Source organism: Sciurus carolinensis, chromosome 4 (assembly GCF_902686445.1).
Source record: "Sciurus carolinensis chromosome 4, mSciCar1.2, whole genome shotgun sequence".
In the NCBI taxonomy this organism is placed as follows: Eukaryota; Metazoa; Chordata; class Mammalia; order Rodentia; family Sciuridae; genus Sciurus; species Sciurus carolinensis.
This window is the reverse complement of record NC_062216.1, coordinates 130,263,897-130,287,381: the sequence shown is the minus strand read 5'-3', so window position 1 is coordinate 130,287,381 and position 23,485 is coordinate 130,263,897. Positions and strand designations below refer to the sequence as shown.

Here is a 23,485-nt window from a genome sequence, read left to right as displayed (position 1 = left end):
TGTGTCTTCTATCCTGTACCATTGGTCTACCTGTCTATTTTGGTGACAATATGGTGCTATTTTTGTTACTATTGCTCTATAGTACAGTTTAAGGTCTAGTATTGTGATACCTACTGCTTCACTCTTCCTGCCTGGAATTGCTTTGGTTATCCTGGGTCTTTTGTTCTTCCAGATGAATTTCATGATTGCTTTCTCTGTTTCTATGAGAAATGTCACTCGTATTTCAATTGGAACTGTGTTAAATCTGTATAGTGCTTTTGGAAGTATGGCCATTTTGATAATATTAATTATGCCTATCCAAGAACATGGGAGATCTTTCCATCTTCTAAGGTCTTCTTCATTTTCTTTCTTTAATGTTCTGTAGTTTTCATTGTAGAGATCTTTCACCTCTTTGGTTAGATTGATTCCCAAGTATTTTATTTTTTTGAGGCTATTGTGAATGGAATTGTTTTCCTCATTTCCCTTTAGCTGTTTCATCACTTATGAATAAAAATGCTTCAGGTTTATGCGTCTTGATTTTATAACCTGCTATTTTACTGAATTCATTGATGAGGTCTAGAAGTTTTCTGGTGGAGTTTTTTGGATCCTCTAAATGTAGAATCATGTCATCTGCGAATAGTGACAGCTTGAGTTCTTCTTTTCCTATTTGTATCCCTTTAATTAGAATATTTATATTCTTATTTGAAAGGTTCGTTAGGGGCCTTTCCTCCTTTTTTGGAGGAAATCAGAAGTCTTTGCACTGATCTCAGAACAGAAGATGGCAGCTAAGAAGCATGGCGGGTGGGAAAGATACAAATGGCAATGGGGCTCCTGGTCAAGGAGCAAGAAGCCCGTCTTCTATTGAGCTGCTCCAGGAATGTGCAGCCACTGAGGTGAGGAAGTAACACCATCTGTTAAAGTCTCTTTGGCAGAATTAAGAACCTGGGCATTCTGGGGAGCTTCACAGTAAGCCGATCCTGCCATGGGGCATTATAGTGATTTGACTGGGTTTTAAGTATAGAAGTAAAAATTTAGATGTTCAAAGAATGGTACTTCCTGTCCCATTTGCACATGCTGAAATCTCTGCAGCAGCCCTAAAGGCATCATTTTCCACACCCCTGTCCTATTCTGTTTGGTTTCCAATGGAGACCCCAGAGGACAGAGGTCAGGTCAGGGCACTTGTGGTCTGCTCTCTCCCTGTTTTGGAAGTTTATCTTTTTTTTTTTTTTTTTTTTTTTGGTGCTAGGGATCAAACCCTGGGCCTTGTGCTTACAAGGCAAGCACTCTACAGACTGAGCTATCTCCCCAGCCCGAAAGCTTATCTTTGATGACATCTACATAGGTTCTTAGTCATTTTATCCCTCTCCATGCTCAATTTCTTTCTTGCTCTGGAAACACCATTTTCTCCCAGGATCTCTTTAACCCTGGTCTTGATAATGTTGCTGGTTTCTGCAGACCTATACCCTTGCTTGCTCACTGCTGCACCTATGTAAGTGATCCTTTGTTTGAACCATTGGCGACAGAATTTTGTTTCCTGTCAGGATCCTCACTGATACACTCTAAAATGCCATACACTTATTCTAATAATAACAATATCATTACATACTTACTATGTGCTGGTACAATTGTGAGATTTTTACATGTACTATCTCATAACCTTCAATGCCTCTAAAAGGTAGATACTACTATTATCCCTGTATTACTGATGAGGAAGTGGAGATATACGTGGAAAGTCAGTTTCCTAAAGCTACAAAGTAATCTCAGGAGCTGGATTCAATCTCAAGTACACTGGCTCTAGAGTTCATGATCTTTTGCTCATGTTTGAATTCTTAAGTAAATAAACGAGACAGCCACTGCACTGAACTCCATCGAAAGAAGACAAAAAAGCTCTTGTTTTAGGTGGGGCATAGTTCACCTGATGACAATGCCAATGTTAAGTCCTATAGTAGAGAATGTGCAAAGTGCATCAGAATGGAGAGGGCTCAAAGATAGACCATTGTTCTCGTGGGATGGGCAAGGGGTCAAGTCAAGGGTGGGGAGGAATCCAACAGGCAATGGGAAGGGGAAACACAGCAACCCATGTGACGAACTGGGAATGTGTGGGAGAGAGATGTGGTGAAACCAGGAGTTTGGAATCGGATTTTGAAGAGAGGTGGAAAATTGAGTCTTGATCTTGAAGACAGTAGGGGAATGGCTAGAAGGCGTAGAAAGCAGGGAAGCTGTGGACTTCTATGTAAGAAAGATTGCTTTCACATCTTTTTGGAGAATGAATGTGTGGAGACCAACAGGAGGAGGAGGAGGAGGATGGAGATCCTGGTGCGTCACTACAGGCCTGTGGTGGAAGAGTGGAGAGAAGGAATTGAAGTTGGCAGAGTTAGGGAGTGATGGGGTGTGAGGTCTAAGGGAAGGAGGAATTCAGGGGGACTCGCATTTAGCCTTCAGAGTCTTTGTGACATTCTTCTGGTATCTTTAGAGATCGGACTGTTAAAGTAGAACTGACTTGTGAAAAGAGCCAGAACTCAAACCTGCTGAATAAGACAGGTAATGAAAGTAGATAATGCATATATATATATATATATATATATATATATTTATATTTTTTATAAGTCATATTTTATATTATATATATTTTTAGGAAGTAAAATAACTTACGCAAGTAGACTTAGTGCAAAAGTAAGAAAAGGGCAACGCAGAGAAGTTTTTTGGGGGCAGGGAGACAGAAGAAAGTGAATAAATGAGGTAAATTTAAAATGTTTTAAGACGTGGAAGTATTTTAAGGCAGAGTTGCTTAAATGTTAAGAAAAACTTTAGAAGTCAGTGAAAGAAAAGGTTTTTAACAGACATACTTCATTAACATTACAATATCATCACCATTCATCAAAAGTCTTATTAAATTCAATTTCAGTACAGAAAAAATATAACTATTATTTTATAAAACGTTTTTCTTTTTTTTAAATTAAAATTAAAATAATTTAATACCATTTCTTAATTTTAAAAATATGCAATGTTTTCAATCATCAAATGGAATTAAATAATTGTAAGTTATACTTCTTGAGTAATGGAAACATTTTTTGCTCTAACCTTAAGGAGCTTGATAAAATGCAGATGTCCAGGCCACACTTCAGAGATTCTAACTCATGAGGCAGGTGAGGACCTGAAGTCTGCATTTTTCACCATCACCCCCAGGTTATTCTTAAGCACTTTGAGACACACAAAACCTTAAACTAGGAAAGAAAAGCAGGCAAGAAGAATTGTATGATCATCCCCTTTTTGTATGCCAACTGCCAATTCTAGGCTGTGGAACAGAAGCACATTGTATATGGGCTTTTCAACAACTTGGTCCCTTATCTTTTCATCAGATTTGCATGTCTGCTGACTAGTAGAGAGCAGAACTACAAACTTACTACTTTTGAATTTATTCCTTGAAATTATCAAAAGCAAAATATTTGCCTTTTCATAGCAAATATATGACCATGGCCCAACAATGTGAATATGGAGTGAAAAGAAAATATTAGGGAAAAGCCCTAAAGAGAAGGAAAGTGCTCTGTATTGTGGCAGGTGCTGGGCGGAGGTGGTACTCACAGAGATCGGAGGCCAAGCAATTGCTGAAAAGTGTCAACTTTAATTTCATAGATTTCATTATGTCGGAAGTCACTGAAATGACAGAATTCCAAGGGTTGATTTCAAAGTTAAAGGTTTCAGAGATCACCAAGTTTTACAGAGAGATTACCTGTGACAACGAAGTAACTGTGTTTGTTTGTTTAAAAAAGAATATTACAATTTATGCACTTAAAAAAGTTGCTGTCTTTCAAAACTGCTGAGTCCCTTGGGAAGATATAAAACCATATTCCAAACATGTCATCATCATTCAAAACACTTGAGGATGCCTCTCCTGGCCCTGCCTTCAGAGTTTTTCTTGTGCTCTTTGAAAGTCTTCAGGAATGTCAAATCTTTACCCTTTTTGTTTTTTGAAAGATAAATTTGCTTTATTTTTCTGTCTTAATCACCCCAAGGCTGTTAGAGAAAACTGAAGTGTGAAAAGTAGATGGTTAATATTGTTTTGGTGAAAGTGAGGTCTGATTATAAAATCATAGGTTGATGCTTTGTAGGAGACATAATTTTAAGAGAGGAATGTCAAAATGTTTCATGTGTAACTAGCATCTATGCCACTTCAAATATGACAAATATGGAATCTCTAAAGATGGTAGTTATGAAACAAACACCAACAAACCCAAGTCCTCCCATATTAAAAATAATACAAGTCATTTGATGTATACATTTGGTTCTACTTGTAGAAGAAGAAAAATTCCCAAACTCAGACAACCTCAGTTCATTATTGCACAGAGTTGGGGAAGGGAGAGCAGATGCACATTGAACACTGTGCTGATATTATAATACAAAGCATCATAAAGTATTATGGTCATTTTCCCAGTAGTCTAGGTGCTCACGGGATCACACTTTGTGTGTATAAGAAGAAGCATCTTGTGTCTTGCCAGTTAGCCACAGGTAAACCTGAGTTTGGGCTCTTGTTTTTTGGTCAGGTGACTTAGAGACTCTCATAGACTTACATTTTCTGAAGCTTTTGGCAGACTGAAAAACTGGGTAAATCTTCTAACAGGTTGTAAGACAGATCTCTGAAAAACAGAAGGTGTGAAAAGGAAAATCTTAACACATTAATTGTAAGGAAACAGCTTCTCTCTCCTTTTCCCTCCAAGATGTTATATCCCCCGAAGGTCGACTCTAGAAGTTTCCACAGCCCTGCCATGCAGCAGGTAGTCATAGGCATTATTGGATTAAGTAATGGATTCCAATGTTTACTGAAATATAAATATTGTAATTCTTTAATTGATTTAAATAATTTACTTACTGTATTTATATGTCATTAGTGATGATCTACAATGTTCTAGTCATTTTCTTACCGAAATTAGTACAAATTAAATAATCTGTCTCTAAGAGCCTCTGTATCTCTGTAGCTAATAGAAATCATTGTTGGTTCTTTAATGAACTTAAAAACAAAACCCAACAATTCAAAACATAGCACTAACTTTGAAATCAATCACTATAGGTGGGGGAGGGAAATCTAAGAAAGTCTTTAGCCCAAATGCAACAAATTACAGAATAACAAAAACATCTGGATACATTTATAGTATAATATAGCTAATCTAAAACAAGTCATGGTAATTTGCAGAAAGTTAAAAAAAGAGAGAGAAAGCTGGTAGATAAAGTAACAGAGATATATTTTAAAAACCTCTCCTGTTTTAAAAGTTATTGGGTAATCAACTAACACATTTTCATGCCTGATTCTAATTCTTAAAACCAGATCACCACTAAGCAACTCAAAAATTCATGCTCCTTTCTAGGATACTTTAAAATTATTCTGTTCTTATAGTTGATCACTTTATCTTACATTTTTTTGAGGAAATGGGATTTAGATAGGAATAGAATTCAGTTATTATACATAAGTAGTTTGAATAAAGCTATTTGCAGATGCAAATCTGTAGTTCATACTAGAAGTTTGAAAAATACTCCCCCAAAATCCCAAACAACCACACCAACAAAAAATTCCACATCTGTGCAAAAATATACCTGATTACCAATATAGTATTTTTTTTGAAAAATAGTGAATGTATTAAAATAAATACATGTATTATCAAAGATGATGATAATTTGGTTCACTCACCAGTACAGGTTGCAAATGGGGTTAAGCCTTTCTTGTGTACATCTTAGTAGAAGGTACGTAAAATCTTCTATATAAAGACTTAGAATTGCCTCTGTCTACCTTCTACTTAATAGTTTTTATAGCTAACATTGATCAAGCACTTTTTATATAAAGGCACCAGGTTTATAGCTTTACTTGAATTATCTAATTTAATCCTGTGACCAGTTTATGAAGGAGACACTATGATTATCCACATACATTCTGAAATGACTTACCTAAGATTACCAGCTAGTAGGTGGGGAAAGTCACACATAGCCTGAGTGGTGAGTCAAGCAATTCCCAAGAGGGTGAAGGAACTTGGGGGCAACATAACACATGTATAGTGAAATTTCCTCAACCGAAGGAGGGGCTGTCTCAGACATACTTTCAAGTGCATAAAGATCCTGTATTAAGGCCATGGACCTGGTTCTAGTCTCAACTTCTATTCATTCAACTTGGTTGAGAAGCACTGGTGTCTTTCTCAGTTCTCTCCTTAAATGGGAAGACACCTGCCTTGCTCATCTTGCAGGAGTGTCGTGAAGGGCAAAAGACATTATAAGTTGAAGTGTTTTAAAAATAAGATATTGTTGTTAATGTATTTGGATTCTTTGGGGTCTTTCAAAAATATTTCAGAAAAATAGGTTTGGGAGTCTTTGCTCTGAATGCCAGTTGGCTTTTGTTCCTACCATTCTGGACCTGAGCGGTTTACCATTCACTATGTGACACAGAGGAAACAGATGCAATTTACACACTGGCTCCCTTCCTTTCAGTTACATTATGTGAAATATGAATCAGATAATTGAGCCAGATTCCTCAAGAAATGGTGATAATTATATTTATTCAGTGTTTCATAAGAAGAATTCTAAGATGGCCTCCCAAATTTCTGCTACTTGCTGGATACACACTTTCTCCCAGTTATTCAAACTGACTGTATTTCAATTCAAAGTCTGTTACTTTCTTGCAATGTGACTTTGACAAATGTGTTTAACATTCTTAATTCTCAGTTTTCTCATCTGGAGCTACACCTTATAAGGCAGCATGGGGTAAAGAAGGGGAGACTTGCTCTATCTCCCTTACTTCAGACGTGAATGACTGATTTCAAGCCTACCACGTGGTGTTACTGTACCACCACATCACTGAATAACGGGGTCTACAGTTGAGGTAGGACAGATGAGGCTGGATACCCAATACATTTTTAGGAAGCAGGTTTATTTAAGCTGCAGCAGTCTAGAGGGGATAATGCCTAAAAATCTCGGGATCCCGAGTCTGGAAATTCTTTGAACTTTATGCCCAATGGGTGGGAACTTAACAGTTATTCTTTGTCTCATAGTCTTAGGTTAGAAAGAGGTGTTACAAGTTTTTACCAAGAAAACAGAGATAATATCTTTAGCACAGCAACCAGCTCTCTTTGAGACAGACTAGATCACACCTTTTGTCTGCAAACCTGGCACTTACATGAAAGAGGAAACTTCAAACCACAATGCTCAGAAATCCTGCTGACTTCTGTAAAATCTTATTGGCAAGAAAAGAAGCTTATATGTTACAAATATGGTAAAAGATTAACTATGGTAGGGTCTTTTGGGTGGGGGTACCTGGTATGTTTCATAGTGACAGGGCAACCTGGGGATGAGAGAAGGCAGAATCATGTGGCAGATATTCCCATTCTTCTACCTGGCATATATAGTGCTGCTTGTCATTTGGATACTAAGTAAAGCCTGTGGTGAAATTATAGGCATTTATCCATGATGGGTGTCTACTATGTGAGAGTAGAGCCATGGCAAGGGACCACGGGCCCCTTCATTAAGCCCAGACAATACTTGGGAGGAAGGGAGTAGAGTTGAGGGGGTGCTGAGGGAGAAGACTGAAAGTAGAGGGTTAAAACTAGGCTTTTCAAATCCTATAACTCACTTTTCATAAAACATGGGAAAGGAAGGGGAAAAGGTCCCAAATCAATAGAATAACATAAGCAAGTTGCTTAATGATCAGGTGAAACATTAGAACATGGCACTCAAAACTACTCCAGAAGAATGTTTGGTTACCTTTACCAAGGTTTGTGCCAGCTCAAAAACTCAATTTCTTATTTTGGTATTCAACTTGGGTTGGTGATCCATTATGTTATGTTTAGAGGAGGAAATGAAGTTATTTTGGCTTGTTCATATTCATTTTCTGAAAGGAAACATGTGCCAACTGGAACTCTAGTGGATGACGGTTAGCACTTGGAAACAGGTCACAAGGCCGTGGTTACCAGGGTTATGGTAGAAAGCCTGGACCAAAGTAGACAATAGAGGAGGACTGACCTCCTGGAGACCTGCAAGGAAATAACTTTCTCCCCTTTTAAAGGATTATTAAAATAATGTCTACCATTTCTCCTAAATGGAAGTTGTCTATTTATACAATGTTATCACCTCATTGATACGTACAGCACTTGGAGATTAGGTAACTGATCACAGACGGTTTGAGGAAGAGATGAGATCTGTGCTCCAGTTAAAGTCCTGTTAAAACACAAACCAGACATAATTCTTTCATTCACGTATCACACAGTGACATGTTTTGATTCTGGCCGAAGTTAGGAGTATACTCAAGTACTTACAGACTCTCCAGGTTGGCAGTTCCAGTTAAATCAGGAAATTCAGTTATTTGGGAGGCACCATTCAAAGTCCTAGAAGGAGGAATATATAAGTGTTAGTGGGAGAAGATTAGGGGTGGTTCTTATTGCCATTTTCAAAGCACTTCAACCTATAATATTCATTTGATCTTCACAGAAATCCCTGGAGACAGGGGAGAAACAAGTAGTGGGGGCTGGGGATAGAGCTCAGTGGTAGGGGACCTGCTTAGCATGCATCAGGCCCTGGATTCAAGCCCAGTACTATACAACCAAAACCAAAACCAAACCAAAACAACAACAATAAAAATCACAGAGAGAAACAGACGCTTACAGTGTTCTTAGTTCAGGCAAATGTTGAAAAGCAGATCTCCCAACAAATTGGATGGGGTTGTCATAGAAATGTCTGAAATAATGCAAACACCAATGTCTTAGAATATCTGTTTGAAATGAATATCTGTTTGAAATTTCAACACGTAACTCTATTTATGTAATTTTAATTACACTATATTATATAACATTCCTGATTACTTGACTCTAGGAAAGCCTCAACAGTGTTTTGACCCATATTGTAAGACTTTTGGTAAGAAATCTATATTATATCAAATTTAAAATTTTTGACAGCAAGACAACTATGAATGATAATTATTAAGCAAGAAAAGCAAGTGAACTGACCATAATTGTTCTTAAAAACTTTCTCAGCCTCCAACATCTGTGTGGCACCAACATTTGAGTGGCAAAAAGGTAACTCAAGGTGTTTATAATTGTATCATTAAAGAAAGATGAAGTTTATCTATATCCACTGAAGGTTCTATTTGTGGGTCAAATATCATAACACACACAAGGCTCTCTTTAAATTATTTAAGAGGAATTGGGGTTTTTCTTAACATTAGAATTTTATTGAATTAATTATTGCTTTGAAAGGTGAGACATTATTACAACTTAAAGAATACTTTTACAATATATTTTCAATGTTAATTGAAATATATATTAACTGCCCGATCAATGGAGCTCCTGTATACTTAGCTGAGACATTTTGTTCATTCAATTAAATTCAACAAATATTTATTGGTGTCTGCTATGTTCAAAGCATGAGGGTAAATAATATGGGGATTGAAAGACTGATCTATTAAAGAAGCTGTCATTGGGTATCTACTATGCATGTGAGCATTATTCTAGATGCTGGGTTTTTGAAGAGGCAAGATAAAATGATCCTGCCCTAGAGGATCTTGGAATCAGTTGGGATAAAACGAATAAATAACAGCATATCATTTTCCACTTGATGAAGCATTTCCATATAGACACACATCAATTGATCCAATGCAGCAACTTTGATCCACAGTGTAGATAATATTTTCTTCGCTTTTGGAGAAGAGCATTGAGGCTCAGATACCTTGGAAAGCTCATTACCTCCCAGAGCCTCAATTTTCCAATTAGTTAAACTGAGACAATCATACATTAACTGTACGCTTTGTATAAGAATCAAAAGAGCTAATGGTATAGCGTCTGGCAAAGTACTTGGAATACAATTGTTACCTAACACCTAAATCCTCTTCTGTTCTTCTACTCTTTGATCTCTTCTTTTCCCTTGGAATTAGGCAATCAGTAAGAGAAAGAGAAGAGCTGGATTATAACCTCTATGATTTAAAAATGGAATTTTCCTGGTAATATCACATTAGCTTTTGACTATACTATATGCTATCTGGATATAATGTGTTCATGTACATGTACAAATACATGTTCTCTGGGCAGGAATGAGTATACATATCTATCTACAAGAAAAACAGTATCACAAATACAAATAAGGAGCTCTGGAGTTTTCAGAAGGGAGTTATCTCATATGTTAGGAGGAAGATGAGGAAAAACCTCAAGAAATGGCATTTGAAGACAGAATTTCAACCAGATCTGTGAGGAAATGGAAGTGAAGAGCTTCATTCTATGAAAAAGCTTCTTTTGGTCTGGCTTATGGCATAACTGAGGAGAGCGTTCAGGAACAGGTTGGAGGGTTGACTTAGGCCTTGTTGAGGAGGACTGTGAATGTCAGATAAAGGGTTTTAATGGAAACAGGCAATCCTGTATGTCTGTTTCACAGCAAGCAAGTGACAAGATGGATGCTGTGTTTTAAGGAACACAAGGCAGAACAGCCTCATTTGCATAGGTAGAAGCTGAGAAGTAGTGGCTAGCAGAGAGGCTGGTTCAGTGGGGATAAAAAGGGTGTGGTAGGTTTGGAACTGCAGAGGTGGAGTGAGGATAGGACACAGGAAACATGCAGAGGTGGAGGAGATGAAAGGGGCTGGTGGTGACAGGAGGTGGAAATGGATGTGGGAGCAAGGAGAGGAAAATGTCAGACAGAAACCGGCCACCACCATCAAACAGTGACTAGGAGCTCTAATAACTACAGGGGCTGTTAGTCCTCCTCAGGAGGTATTAGCATATCAAAAGAGTGAGTAAAAACCAGTCAGGCCTGCAAGGAAAGTGGAGCAAAGGCAATGCAATTTGCTAACCTCTTAATATGCAAATACCCTCTAATGAGGACTAATGTTTATTGTTCAATACACTTTAAAACCCTTAGCTTATCCAAATATTGCCAGAACATTTCAGAGGTGATGGAATGCTTTGTTTTGTTTGTTAGTTCAAAAAAAAAAAATTTTTTTTCCAGTTGTCAGGGTTAATTGGGGCTCCAACTCACTGGTGACAAATGCCACATGGTTCCCAAAAGCCTCTGGATCAAGTTGGCTCAGGATAAACATCTGCCAAGAAGTGCCCCTTGAGTCATGTTCAGCAGTTGTCCTTACTTTCCGTCTCTCTGTTTACCAATGAATGACCCCAGGCCAATACTATGCCCCAAACATGATTGGACAGGTATCTTTTAACGAAGAGTAGTCTAATACTAGTATATTTTCATCTTCCTACATGTCATCAATTGTCTGTCTGTGCTAATGTGAAGCATAAACTTAGTTATGCTTTGTGGTTGTAACTTAATTTTATTCTTGTGCAGCATATAAATCTTCATATGTACCTTTCTAGAATTACATCTTAGCTGGTTTAACTGTGACTCAATGCTTAGGCTTGATAATGAGTAGACAGGGTAGCATAAAACCCTACCCCTCCACCCAACACCAACTTAGGTTGGAGTCTACTGCTTGCAAAGTCCTATTTGCATATGATAATTTTTTATTTCTTTATTTTTTTGTTTAAATATTTCTTTTTTAATTTTTAAAATTTGTTCTTTTCAGATATATATGACAGTATATTTTGACATATTATACATACATGGAGTATAACTTAATCTAATTAGAATCCCATTCTTGTGGTGGAATATAATGTGGAGTTTCAATGGTCATGTATTCATATATGAACATAGGAAGGTTATGTCCAATTCATTCTACTGACTTTCCTAATCCCATGCCCCTCCCTTCCCTTCATTCCTCTTTGTTTAATCTAATGAACTTCTATCCCTCTTTCGCCTCCTTATTGTGTGTTAGCATCCACATATGAGAGAGAACATTTGGTCTTTGGTTTTTGGGGACTGGCTTATTTTACTCAGTGTGATAGTCTCCATTTCCATCCATTTATCAGCAAATGCTATAATTTTATTCTTCTCTGCGGCTGAGTTATATTCCATTGTGTGTATATATCACATTTTCTTTATCTATTCATCTGTTGAAGGATGCCTAGGTTGGTTCAATAGCTTTGCTATTGTGAATTAAGCTGCTATAAACATTGATGTGGTTTCATCACTGTAGTATGCTGATTTTAAGTCCTTTGGGTATACACCAAGGAGTGGGATAACTGGGTCAAATGGTGGTACATATGATAATTTATATTTCTAGTACTCTTGGGTTGACGTCCTTAGATGACTATGTAGACTTAACAATGATGCTCTAAAAATCAGTTTCATTCCATAGAAAAAAAGAGATAACCAAAAGCATTTATAAGATTGTGAAATGTGATAGGCACTGGAATCATCCAAGCACAATGCAATGCACATCATGAATCTTAAAAAAGGAGTTTTATGTTATTTCAGTGCTCAATTGAAACCTGCCAAAACATCTCCAGGTACACTGCTCTACATAGATTATTACACCAACTGAGACAAAACTCAGGCAAACATAGGACACTGCATTATATTTAAAAGTACAACATATACTATATTTCAGTATGGACAAACCCCAAAGCACTAAGGTTACTTACATTGTAATAAGAGAAGGGTTTCCTACAAATGCTTTCTCAGGTATTGACCTGATATTGTTGCTGTGAAATCCTCTAGAAAAAGAAGGGGGAAAAAAAACAACTTATGGAAAATCATGTGTGAGGTATAATTATTTAATAGCTCCCCTCACCCCCACCGTGATAATATTCAGCACTTTCAATAACCAGAGGACAAAATTAAATTTCTTTCTAAGGTTTGAAGCTTATGGACCCTCATTTACTCTTCAGGAGAAAAAGGTGCCTCTTCTTGAAAGAGGAAGTGAGATTCTGAAAATAACGTTTTTTTAATGGAAACTTACAAGCTCATGTTATAAAAAGAAAATCCACCTGTTAATATCCAATAGAGTGCCATTGTATAGCAGCCTGAGAAGTGGGAACTATCTTTGGAGAGAGGATTAGGATCACTCCTCCTGACCCCATTTGAAGGAAGAGAAGAGAAAATTGACTTAAGCTGCAGTGAAGTAGAGATTTAAGTAATCTCCTTAGGAGGACAAAATTTCCTGACCTGAAGAAAGGTGCCCCAGCTCAGCGAGTCTGTAATAAATAAAAATGACTTCTCATCAGGCTAATGTTGCCTGAATGGCAGAGGGACAGAGTCAGTGATCTCTGGGTCTTGCAGGTCTGGGGCGGTCAGAGGTGAGTAGCAGTACAGGGAAGGCTGCCTGGCTGAGCTGCATGTGGGGTTTCCTGAGGCAACCCCTGAGGGCTGTTTCTTATAAATAAGCTCCTTCTCTTGCTGTGTATGGTATTTCTCACTGCCAAGGGAATAAGGTTCTACCTTTATTTAGAACATTATTTATATAGGCTATTCATCGTTTTAGGTATGAAGAAAAGCAAATTTAATATCATCTAAATGACAATATATGTAACCTAATGACTGAAAGTTAGCTTTCCTTTAGTAAAATTGTGTTTTTTAAACGAAATATGATGAAATGTATGTGAAAGCATCTAGTATTATGCAAGACACATGGTATTTTATTCATTCAGTTCTATACTCATGCAACCTAGAAATGTTTGGATTCTTAGAAATGCTCAGCAAATAACTGCATTGTATTATATAGCTCTACTACAGATTTACTATATACATTATATGCTATAATATAATATACTATATTCAATGTATGTGAATATGTATGACTTAGGAAAAGAGAAAAGAGTATGGCTTAGAGATGTATGAAATGTGTATTTCTTATATAAATATATGAGAACCCTATCATAAATTTAAAATTCCAATATTTGCTGGTGATAGGAATCAATTAAAATATATTTCCAGTATACTTAATCACTGTTTACGTTAACTTTAAAAAATTTCCAGCAAGTCATATCACATATAAGAGTAATGTATATTTTAAAAATAAATTCATGAAGAACAAAATTCTTCTATTAAAATTGTTCCAAATACTCACAGTTCTTTCAGGTTGGAGAGGGTCCTGATTGCAGTGGGGAAGTCATCAAGGTTATTGTAATTTAAATCTCTGAGAATAAATAAATAATACTGTCAGTTTTTCATTTCTAAATTCATCCCAACTATATTTCACAAGGTAAGTTCACATGCTGTTCCAATGAACTCATATCACTGATGAAAGTTCTCATTTCTTCTCTTTATGAAGAGGGTTTTCTTAGCTTGCTGATCACAGATTCCACAGGCATTTGCATTTCAATGGTCATTACACTGATTAAGAGAAATGTCAGTCCAGGCTCAACAGGTCTAAGTCATTTAAAACAGGAAGAAATGTGTAGCAGTGGCATTAACTTGGGGTGCTGACTGCATGCTGGTGGAGTTCTTCATCTGAACCTGGCTCACTAAATTGCCAGCTTCTATTTGTACTCATTGGGGCTTCTGGGTCGCATCCCCTTTCTTGTTCCCTCCTCTTCTTGGGGACAAGACATCTTGGAGGGCTGATTTGTTCCTGACTCCTTCAAAGAGACTGCATCTCTCTCAGCCTAAAGTCCTGGATGGGACCCGGTTCTGGAGAGGTTTATGGGATACATATACTGGGAAGAGGAGCACCTAGTCAAGAATTTCCTTAGGGTCACAAATGATTCAAATCAGAAGCATGCTGTTTTCTTTGGTCTGTGAGGCAAAGCTCTATATTATCCCTCACACAGAGCGACGGAAAGGGTAGACCATCTCAAGTCATTAATTTCTCTATCTGTTATGACACAAATGACTTTTCAATTCCATTACTCACAAGTGCTTTATGGACTTACTTCACCTTATATCTACATCTTCGTATGAAAAAGTAATTGCCTCCTGGTCTCTGGGAATGGCAGATTTCCCAGATGACGCAGAAAACCTTTTGGTCAGGCAATCAGATGTGGTTAGATCTTCCTCTGTGGAGAAGAATTGCTATTTAATTTTAAGAGAAGGATAATTTGGCTGAGCTAAACATGAATCAAGATTCCTACTTGTCTGGCACAAACCTTCCTTAAGTTATACTGCAGGCAGGAAACTCATGTCTTTTGTGCACATAAATTTTCTTCCTGTTTGTAAATCTCTCCAGATGCTCTGTTTTGATTAAACAAGGATTGGACCCTTATAAATTACTTGAATTTCTAGTGAGAGAAAGGAAGAGGTTGGAATAACCAATTTGCTGATCCTCTGTAGCCCTGGGCAAAGAGGGAGGAGTCTATAAGACTTGTAGGAATTTTGCCCTGAAATGTTTTGTTTTATGGTATTATATGTAAACCTGGGTTTTTACCCAGGATTGAGGAAAAAGAAAAACCACGGAAATACCCATCAAAGACCATTTTTTGTTGTTGTTCCTATTGACCTGTTGAAAGGACTGGAAGGTGTTTTTCATTGTTAGGATCCCAGCTCAACCTTGTGTAGAGAAGAAAGTTCTAATTTTTCCTAGAATCTGATGGGAACTGCTCATCTATGCCATTAAGTTGACATCAAGGTCCTGTCTGAACAAGTCCATCTTTGGCATCTACAAGGAAACAGAGTGATTTACATAACCCAGTAGGAGAGCTGTTAGAGCTCATTGCTATAAGAAGACCAACAACAAATGGTCTCTCAGGACATTAGTGGACACAGACCTGGTTAGAAGCTAAATTGACCATATGCAAATTGGTCAACTTTGTATGCAAATGAAAAATGGGCCCTAAGGCCATGGGAGAAGTGGACTTCTGTCACCTGCTCCCACATTCCTGGTCAGAACCAGCATAGTAGATTCAGTGGCCCTGGGTGGTTTATGATACTTGAACATGGAAATTTGGGGATGGGGATGAGCTCATTGCTGCAGCCACCTTCCTTTCACAGCATACTCAGGATACTCACTGCCTGTTGCCTCACACTCATTAAACCTCTCCCACTCAATGGGGCGATGAAGAGCAGCTCCTCCCTTGGGAAAAGGCTGGGGCCCTGGTGTGACCTGTGAGGACCTCTACCTTGGCTTTTGGAAAAGCTCTAGGTTATGTTCAGCTGGCCAGAATCATTTTAGTCATAGGTACCAACTAAGGACTGAATTTTGGACCTATTCTTTGGAAGTAGTATCTGGGGTAAACATGAAGTTCAGAATTAGATTAAAGAAGGAAGCAAGGCCCTGTTTGGCTATTGGCTATATAATGTTGGTAAAATAACTTACGGTCACTATAGGATGTCATCCTAAGGTAGGATGAAATGGCTACATGCATAGGATATTTGTAAAAATTATTGGAACAATGTATGCCAGTGTTCAGTTGCAATAATTGATTATAAATATACTCAATAAATGGCAGTTATTACTACTTTGCAGTTCTTGGAATTGCTTTAGCATGAATTCTATTTCTTAATGAAATGCTTGTTCATCTTGGATTGGCAACTCAAGCCTTCACCTAGTCTTCATCTGCTCATCAATAGGGAGGACCAAACTCCTGAATAGTGAGCCTCAGAGACAATACAGAATTGATCTTTGGCAGAGAATACACATTCCTAAGCAAACAGTCGCTGCTCAGTAGAGAACATCTCATTTAACTTAAAATTATTCTAACTAATTTATCACTCTCATTAGATTAAAATAAAACCTCACTTTTATTGTTTAGCTCTGCAAGGTGTGTGTGTGTGTGTGTGTGTGTGTGTGGTGGGGGTGCGCGCGTGCCGTGTGATAAAACCACTGTAAATATCTGTTTAAAACTCAGGCAATTAACCAAACCAAACAGCAAGTTGGCTTCAAGGCTATTTTGATTCTTTCAGAATATTCATGAAAACACTGAAAAAAGGGAAACAAATAAAAGGTCAACTCACAAAGTCTCTAGGCTGTGGAGCCCATCAAAGCATTTCTTTCCCAGGGAGTGGATTCTATTGTTATGGAGATGCCTGCAGGAGAATGTTATAGACAGTCAGGAAGGCACACTGCACATGGCAAATTTAGGCACATTTTGATTGCTTAAATCCAAAGAAACTTATACCAAAGAATGCACTCATTATGAGAAATGAACATTAAAAAAAAAAAAAGTCTACATGCCTCATTTGCTCACAGAGAATTTAAAAGATAATCACAGTTTTACTGTTTGGGTTTGGGATCTTGTATTATAATATGAGCAACATGATCTATATAAGTAAGATCAGGATTTTCAGCATACTTTTCATTATAGTTTATGTAGTACAGTTTTGAGCTATAGAATGGGAAGCAGAGATACTGATCATCATTGACATGTGGAGGATAGAGGGAAGGTCATAGGTGTACTAAGCACGTCTTCTGTTAAAGCTGAAGGCTTATAGCGGCTACATTCCCAGGATTGGGCCACAGGTCAACAGGAAATGATGATTTCAGTCATAGGGAATGATTTTTTGACTGCCCAAGAAGATTAGTTATCTTGACACAGTATTAATATGTATAATTATCACCTTCTGCTCAATTGGGGTATAAGTCAGGTCAGAGCCAAAGAAAACAGCTGTGTACGCAGCTGAAAACTGGACCAACTCCCAAGAGGATTTTGGAAAATGGCTTTAAGGGGGATAGGGTGAAAAATAATAGGGTGAAAAATAATGGCTGAATCTCTGTAAATCCATCCCCACGAGTGAAGAAAAAAAAAAAAAACTTAAAGCAGCTTCTGGTGGGTCAGCAGTATCATTTTTATATTTGGAATTCTGTATGAATATTTGTAAACATCCCCCCAAATTTCTTTTTTTTAATTCAAACCTTAGATCTTTCTTCTAATAAGTTTTGATTTCACAAGAGACCAATGTAATACTTGTTGAATATCTTCTATGTGCAATAGATGAGGAGGGGGATTGAGGGGAAGCTAAAAAAGATGGGTAAGATGTTGAACAGCTTTCAATGACTACACTCAGTGGAAGAGATGAACATGTAATCAAATTGGTAACAAAGTGGGGTGACCGAAGGTTGCAGTGAGTCAGTGGGTGGCATGGAGCAAAGGGAGAAATGTGCAGACCTTCCTCAGAGATCCTGAGTGTTACAGTTTGGATCTTCAACATCCCCTGTGGCAACCTTTAGGAGTGGAACCTAGTGGAGGGAAGTTAGGTAATTGGGGGAGTGCCCTTGAAGAGGATATTGGGACCCAGCCCCTTCCTCTCTCTCTTTACCTCCCAGATGGCATGAGGTGAGCAGTTTTGCTCCACCACATACTATCTTGGATGATGATCTGCTACCTTGCCATGAGTCCCCCACAAAGCAACAGGACCAAATGGCCATGAAACCTCTGAAACCATGAGCCAAAATATACCTTTCTCCATTCAATTGTTTGCCTCAAGTATTTTGTCACAGTGATGGGAAGTTGACTAATACACTACAGCAAATTGATTTCATAGCTTTTCAAGCAGCAGCTGACTTCCTGCTCAGCACTGATTGGCTATTCTATTATAAATGAAGGGGAATATTGATTCACTCTTAAAGGAGACTGATTATTTTTGTAACATTACTTATTCAGAATCATTTTGATATACTAAAATAATGAAATCTAGGCCTATCAGATAAAAGTTGTAAAATGCATAACTTGCTGTCAAGGGATGGTTCTCCTTTCTCTTTCCTTGACTCAAGAAGTAATTAATAGATATTACTAATATTACTGATACACATTTTAAAATAATAAAGGCATCTTTCAATTTGACCTGACTCTCAATTTTTATAAAAAATGAGGACTTTAAAAAAATAACTTTCATGACTATGCTTAACTGTACAGTGGTGTGCTTTCCTGTTCAATATACAATGGATTCCACTAATGCAGAATTCATAACTTATTATTTTTGCATGCCCAGCAGTACTTGGCACTTATCAGGTGCTTGATACATGTTATTTAAGTCACTTACACAATTGAAACATTTACAACTCATTTCAGGGAGAGGGTCAGGGAGTTGTCCTCCCTTAAAATGTCTCCATTAAAGTTTTGAAGGACCAGCATTTTAAGGCCAAGGTCTAGAGTGAATTTAGAAACTGTTAGAAGAGAGAAAAATCAATAAAACTTACAGAACTACCAAGCTGGAGAGGTTTCCAAAGGCGTAGTCTGGTATGTGGTGTATTTTGTTCAGGGCCAAGGTCATGGCTTGCAATGCTGATAAACTTCTGAAGGCCTGAACAGGGATTTCTGTCAGAGCGTTGTCATCTAGCCACAGGTGCCGCAGGGAATGTAGGCCACTGAAACAGGTGGGTGGCACGTAGCTGATGTGGTTGGCATCCAGACGCCTGAGGAAGAGAGTGAATAAGAATGGAAAAGACAGCAAACACCGAGCAGAGGTTGGACTTTGCACAAAGTCCCTCCATGTGCCCCTCAACAAGAGTGAAACAGCTAGGGTGCTCAGGGTCCCTGATACCCGGAGCATTTCCCTCGCCTGATGGATTCTCCTTGTAGCTCACAAGTGGAACCAGTGTTTCTTAGAATTCCTGGCTCTAAAACTCCACAGTGTCTCTTCTAGGCTTGTGGCTAACGTGGTCTCTCCAAGGTATACAATTTCAGTTTGATGATCTTCAGCTTTCCCCCTGACTCCAGGTGATAGAGAGATGTGTTCTCTTTTCTCTTTCACACCAAGCCAAATGAGTGCCTTTGCATTCTTGGACCATTTTGAACATATTCAACATATGAACCTACTAGTTTGTTCCTTAAGCTTGAGAAAATATCATTCAGTATTTGACAGAATTCAGTAATTTTTAAAGGCCACTAGGTCTAGAGGAGAGGCAGTCCTTCCCTTTCTCTCAGTGCTATGCTGAAGAATCTAAAAACTCCAGATTTTCCTGCTCATCCTAATCATTTGCTTTGGCGAATGTTTATTTCTCTGACATTTTAAACAAATATTAAAATTAACAGCTTTCCAGCTCTTGCTTTCACACCCCATTTTTTTCTTCTTCTTTATTTAAGTGGGGAAATACACCTAAAAATAGGTCTGTTTAATGAGCTGTTAGAGCTTCAGAGCCAGCAGAGGGAGTGCAATACATTTATTTTACCCTGATCTAACATAAATAGTGGCTGTAATTAAAACGCCTTCACTTTTCTCATAGAAGTGACAATACTCATGTAGTTTGAAATTTTCTTTGAGACACACGAACAATAGAACCAGTACCACTCAGCTATGCTTCCAATGGCCCTCACTTATTTTTGTTCTTTCAATCTGATTTTAAGAGTCACACGTTTGCATTTTCACAACTAGGATTGGAAAAAAAAAAAAAAAAAAGAAGAGTTGCCTTTTAAGCAGTCCATGTATTAGGAAGGATTAGAAAATCACGAGAGGATTTTGAAAAATGTTTTTGGAAGCATTTAAGACTAAACAGATGCAGGAAGCACATCAGGATCACAAAATAATCTCCTGTAAACCAAATTAAACAGTTTAGAAATAGAATTCTCTGTGGTAGTGAACTGATCTTTCTGGAAAGTGGCTTCCTCACTTTTGATCACATATGTCATTCCAATTGTCCTCTGGTTCCTACATCTACTGAATGAATGGGAACAAGTGACACCTTATGGGTCCTGGGCCAAGTTTGGGTCATAATTGAGAAAAGGTCACTTGGAACGAATTTCAAGAGTTGGGTGTCGTCACCCACAGACAGACACTTAAATTTCCAGCGGACCTGCTATCATTGTAGGCGGCAGAAAGCTTCTTGACATCTCATGGTTCTGCTGACAAATGAAATTGGAAACGTTTAGGAAAACTCAACACCATCTATCCGTGCTTCCCCAGCAACAGCACGCTCAGCCTATGTTCAGATTAGGGGAGGAGGAGGTGATTGTTTTTGACTAGAGGTAAAGAACATATGTAAACTCTCCTTAACTACTGCACGAACTTTATAAAGACTGGGGACTTTTTAATACAGTATGGGCCTCTGAGTTTCAGTTGACATATTGTCTGATAATCTCCTGTTGACTATTCATTGAAACTATAAGTAGCTCCTAAAAATCTTGAAAATGACCAACCTCAAAGTTCAGTGCAGATGTTAAGGTACATTAATAGAAAAGGCATGGAATCAGAGGCTTGTCTTTTTGGATATTTAAAATTGCTACTGATGTGAAGTGGTCTTGGTGTTACTTTCCAATGTTAATAAGTCCATTTCTCTGGACAGCTATCTTTTATGAATCACTTTTTCTTTCTCAGAAAAAGGATGGAATCTGGCCTCTACACCATTATCTCATACAAAGTAGCTATTGGAAATAAAACATGTCAGAGCAATTGTTCAGAGTCCTAACACTCTAAATACTAACCCCTGTCCCAGACCTAACAGTTCAAAGCACAGACTTTCAGGCATCCTGAATGCAGCTTTAAAGTGTCTTTCCACTATATAGTTTCTTCATTTAAGAGGCTCTAAATAAATAATACTTAAAAACTAAGTGTTTCAGAATCTATATCCACCTGACCTCAGTGATTCCAACCTAATTCAGAGAGAGTATACTGTTCATATTTACTGGCATTATCGGATGTAATCTTCCCCTCCCAGTTTTATAAAGGTACAGTTGACAAATAAAAGCGTATATAGTTATGTACAATGTTATGTTTTGCTGTATGTATACACTGTAAAATGATTAAATCAAGAAAATTAACGTACGTCCCATATTTACCATTTTTGTGGTGGGAATATTTAGGGTATAACTTGTTAGCAATTTTCAAGTATACAATGCAGTACTATTAATTATAATTACCATACTCTCCAATGGATTGCCAGAACTTATTCATGCTGGGACTTGGTACATTTGAAGCAAAATCTCCCTATTCTTCCCTTCAACCCTGAAGACCTTGGTAGCCACTATTTTACTTTCTTCTTCTATGTCTGAGTTAATCTTAACAGAATATTCCAAGTCTGAAATGGAGTGTGGAATTAATTATCCAGTCATCGTACAGGTGGTTCTTACAGAACAAGGTTAAGACTGTGGGCAAAGCAGCTGGTGGGGCACAAGTTGTGCCTATTCAGTGAGTAAACAAAAGACTTATATTGTGTCAATCTGGTCTTTTTCAGGCAGCTGAATATTCTCTAATCATATGCTTGGAAAATGCAATATTTAAGCAGTGAAGTGTAAGATAAACATTGCTATATAGTACAAGAAAACACACACATATAAATATGGCTCAATTATATACTTACTATTGGGAGCAACAAAGTGACCTTCATAGCTCCATTTTTTCAGTGATTCATTGTTATTTCTACTTATTGCAAGTCACAAAGGTGTGTGTGTGTGTGTGTGTGTAGGCAACTTATTATCTATGAATAGTGCAGAGATTTGGGCATGGTAGCCCCAGGTTCAAGTCACTATAGTAGCTGGGACCATGGATAGGTCGATAGAACTCAGCTTTAACATCTATAAAATGCAGATAACCTCTCTTTCTTATAGGGTTTTTTTTTTATGATTAAAGGAAATAATACAACAGGACTTATATAAAGGACTTGTACAACTTAATGATTTTAAGTTGTTATTATCTGGAGCTGGGTAACAATTTGTGTTTTTTGTCTTTCAATGATTGAGCCATTAAAAAAAAAAAAAGGTAAAGTCAATTTTTGCTCAGTGCTAGATTGTCAGTGAATTTCAGATCTGAGAAAAGCAGGCGGTTTCCTTTCTCATAACAGAAATGATTAGGAGGTGTCTGAAATTAGGTATAATAAAAGTCTCCCTTTCTTTTCAGCTTTTAGTATTATTTCCACACGTGTACATGTGTATCTAACACACACACACACACATTCCCATTACACAACAGGGCAAAGAATTGTGGTTCTGATATGTTACTGACTATAACATCTTCATTCTTAGGTCAAAGGAGAAGTGGTAACACGTGAGAGATGGTATGTTCTCAGAGAAAGTTCCTGGCAATGATCTTGACATTTCTGCATCCATCAAAATGTGACAGGCAGCACAAGACCAATACACTGTTAGTCAGAGCAAAGCAAAACACTGAAAAAACAGTGGAGTGGCTTCGCCTTCCATTCAGACAAATAGAACCTCTTAATTATTATCTTGAAATGCAATCTGAAAAGTGATCACCCCTTTTATACCACTAAGTGAAATCATGCAACCACCTATGTAACGGGCAGATGGTAAACTAGAATTAAAAGAATGAAGGAATTAAGAATAAAGGAATTAGAGAATTAAGACACATCTAAGTCAAGATTCTGTCACTCATTCTTAAGAGATTTGGGGATATATTGATCAATCTTACTGGGTCAGTTTTCATATCTATAAAGCAGAATCACATTGTGTCCCAGAATTACTGTGAGAAATGAGAAAATGTATGTGGACGTGTTTTGAAAACAAAGCATTCTACAAATGATAGACTTCACAATTTAAGGAAAATCTTCAGATGTGAGGGTTGGTATCCCTTTTTTCCACTCTAAACGTTTCTTTTATTCTTCCTATAGTTTAACTCTTTGCAATTTCACATTCTCTGTAATAGATTGTCATTTTCTTTTCATTTTGTCATATGGACTAGCAGAACTGTTGCTTTGCTACTCACCAAATATTGCTCAACATGTATGTTTGGTAGCTATAGTGCATGTTTTGATGACTGTTATAGTAAGACTCCATCACAGAGAAAAAGATGCGCTCATATTCTGTGTAGGACAGCAAAGGGACAATGAAGG

The 23,485-nt window shown here is 37.6% G+C and overlaps 1 protein-coding gene across 2 annotated transcripts in view; it reads right to left on the bottom strand.

The window, feature by feature from the left end:
• Nucleotides 1-23,485, bottom strand: part of Lgr5 (leucine rich repeat containing G protein-coupled receptor 5) — a 67,158-nt gene that overhangs the window by 8,996 nt on the left and 34,677 nt on the right. The window contains exons 4-12 of one of the 2 annotated variants that reach the window (XM_047549448.1): nucleotides 18,902-19,117; nucleotides 16,720-16,791; nucleotides 13,898-13,966; nucleotides 12,474-12,545; nucleotides 8,614-8,685; nucleotides 8,268-8,336; nucleotides 8,098-8,169; nucleotides 4,548-4,613; nucleotides 3,562-3,633 (exon numbers count right to left, since the gene is read on the bottom strand). In XM_047549448.1, the coding sequence (XP_047405404.1) occupies nucleotides 3,562-3,633; nucleotides 4,548-4,613; nucleotides 8,098-8,169; nucleotides 8,268-8,336; nucleotides 8,614-8,685; nucleotides 12,474-12,545; nucleotides 13,898-13,966; nucleotides 16,720-16,791; nucleotides 18,902-19,117 (780 nt within the window). The remainder of the gene's footprint in view (nucleotides 1-3,561; nucleotides 3,634-4,547; nucleotides 4,614-8,097; nucleotides 8,170-8,267; nucleotides 8,337-8,613; nucleotides 8,686-12,473; nucleotides 12,546-13,897; nucleotides 13,967-16,719; nucleotides 16,792-18,901; nucleotides 19,118-23,485) is intronic. The other variant, XM_047549449.1, reaches the window with a different exon arrangement.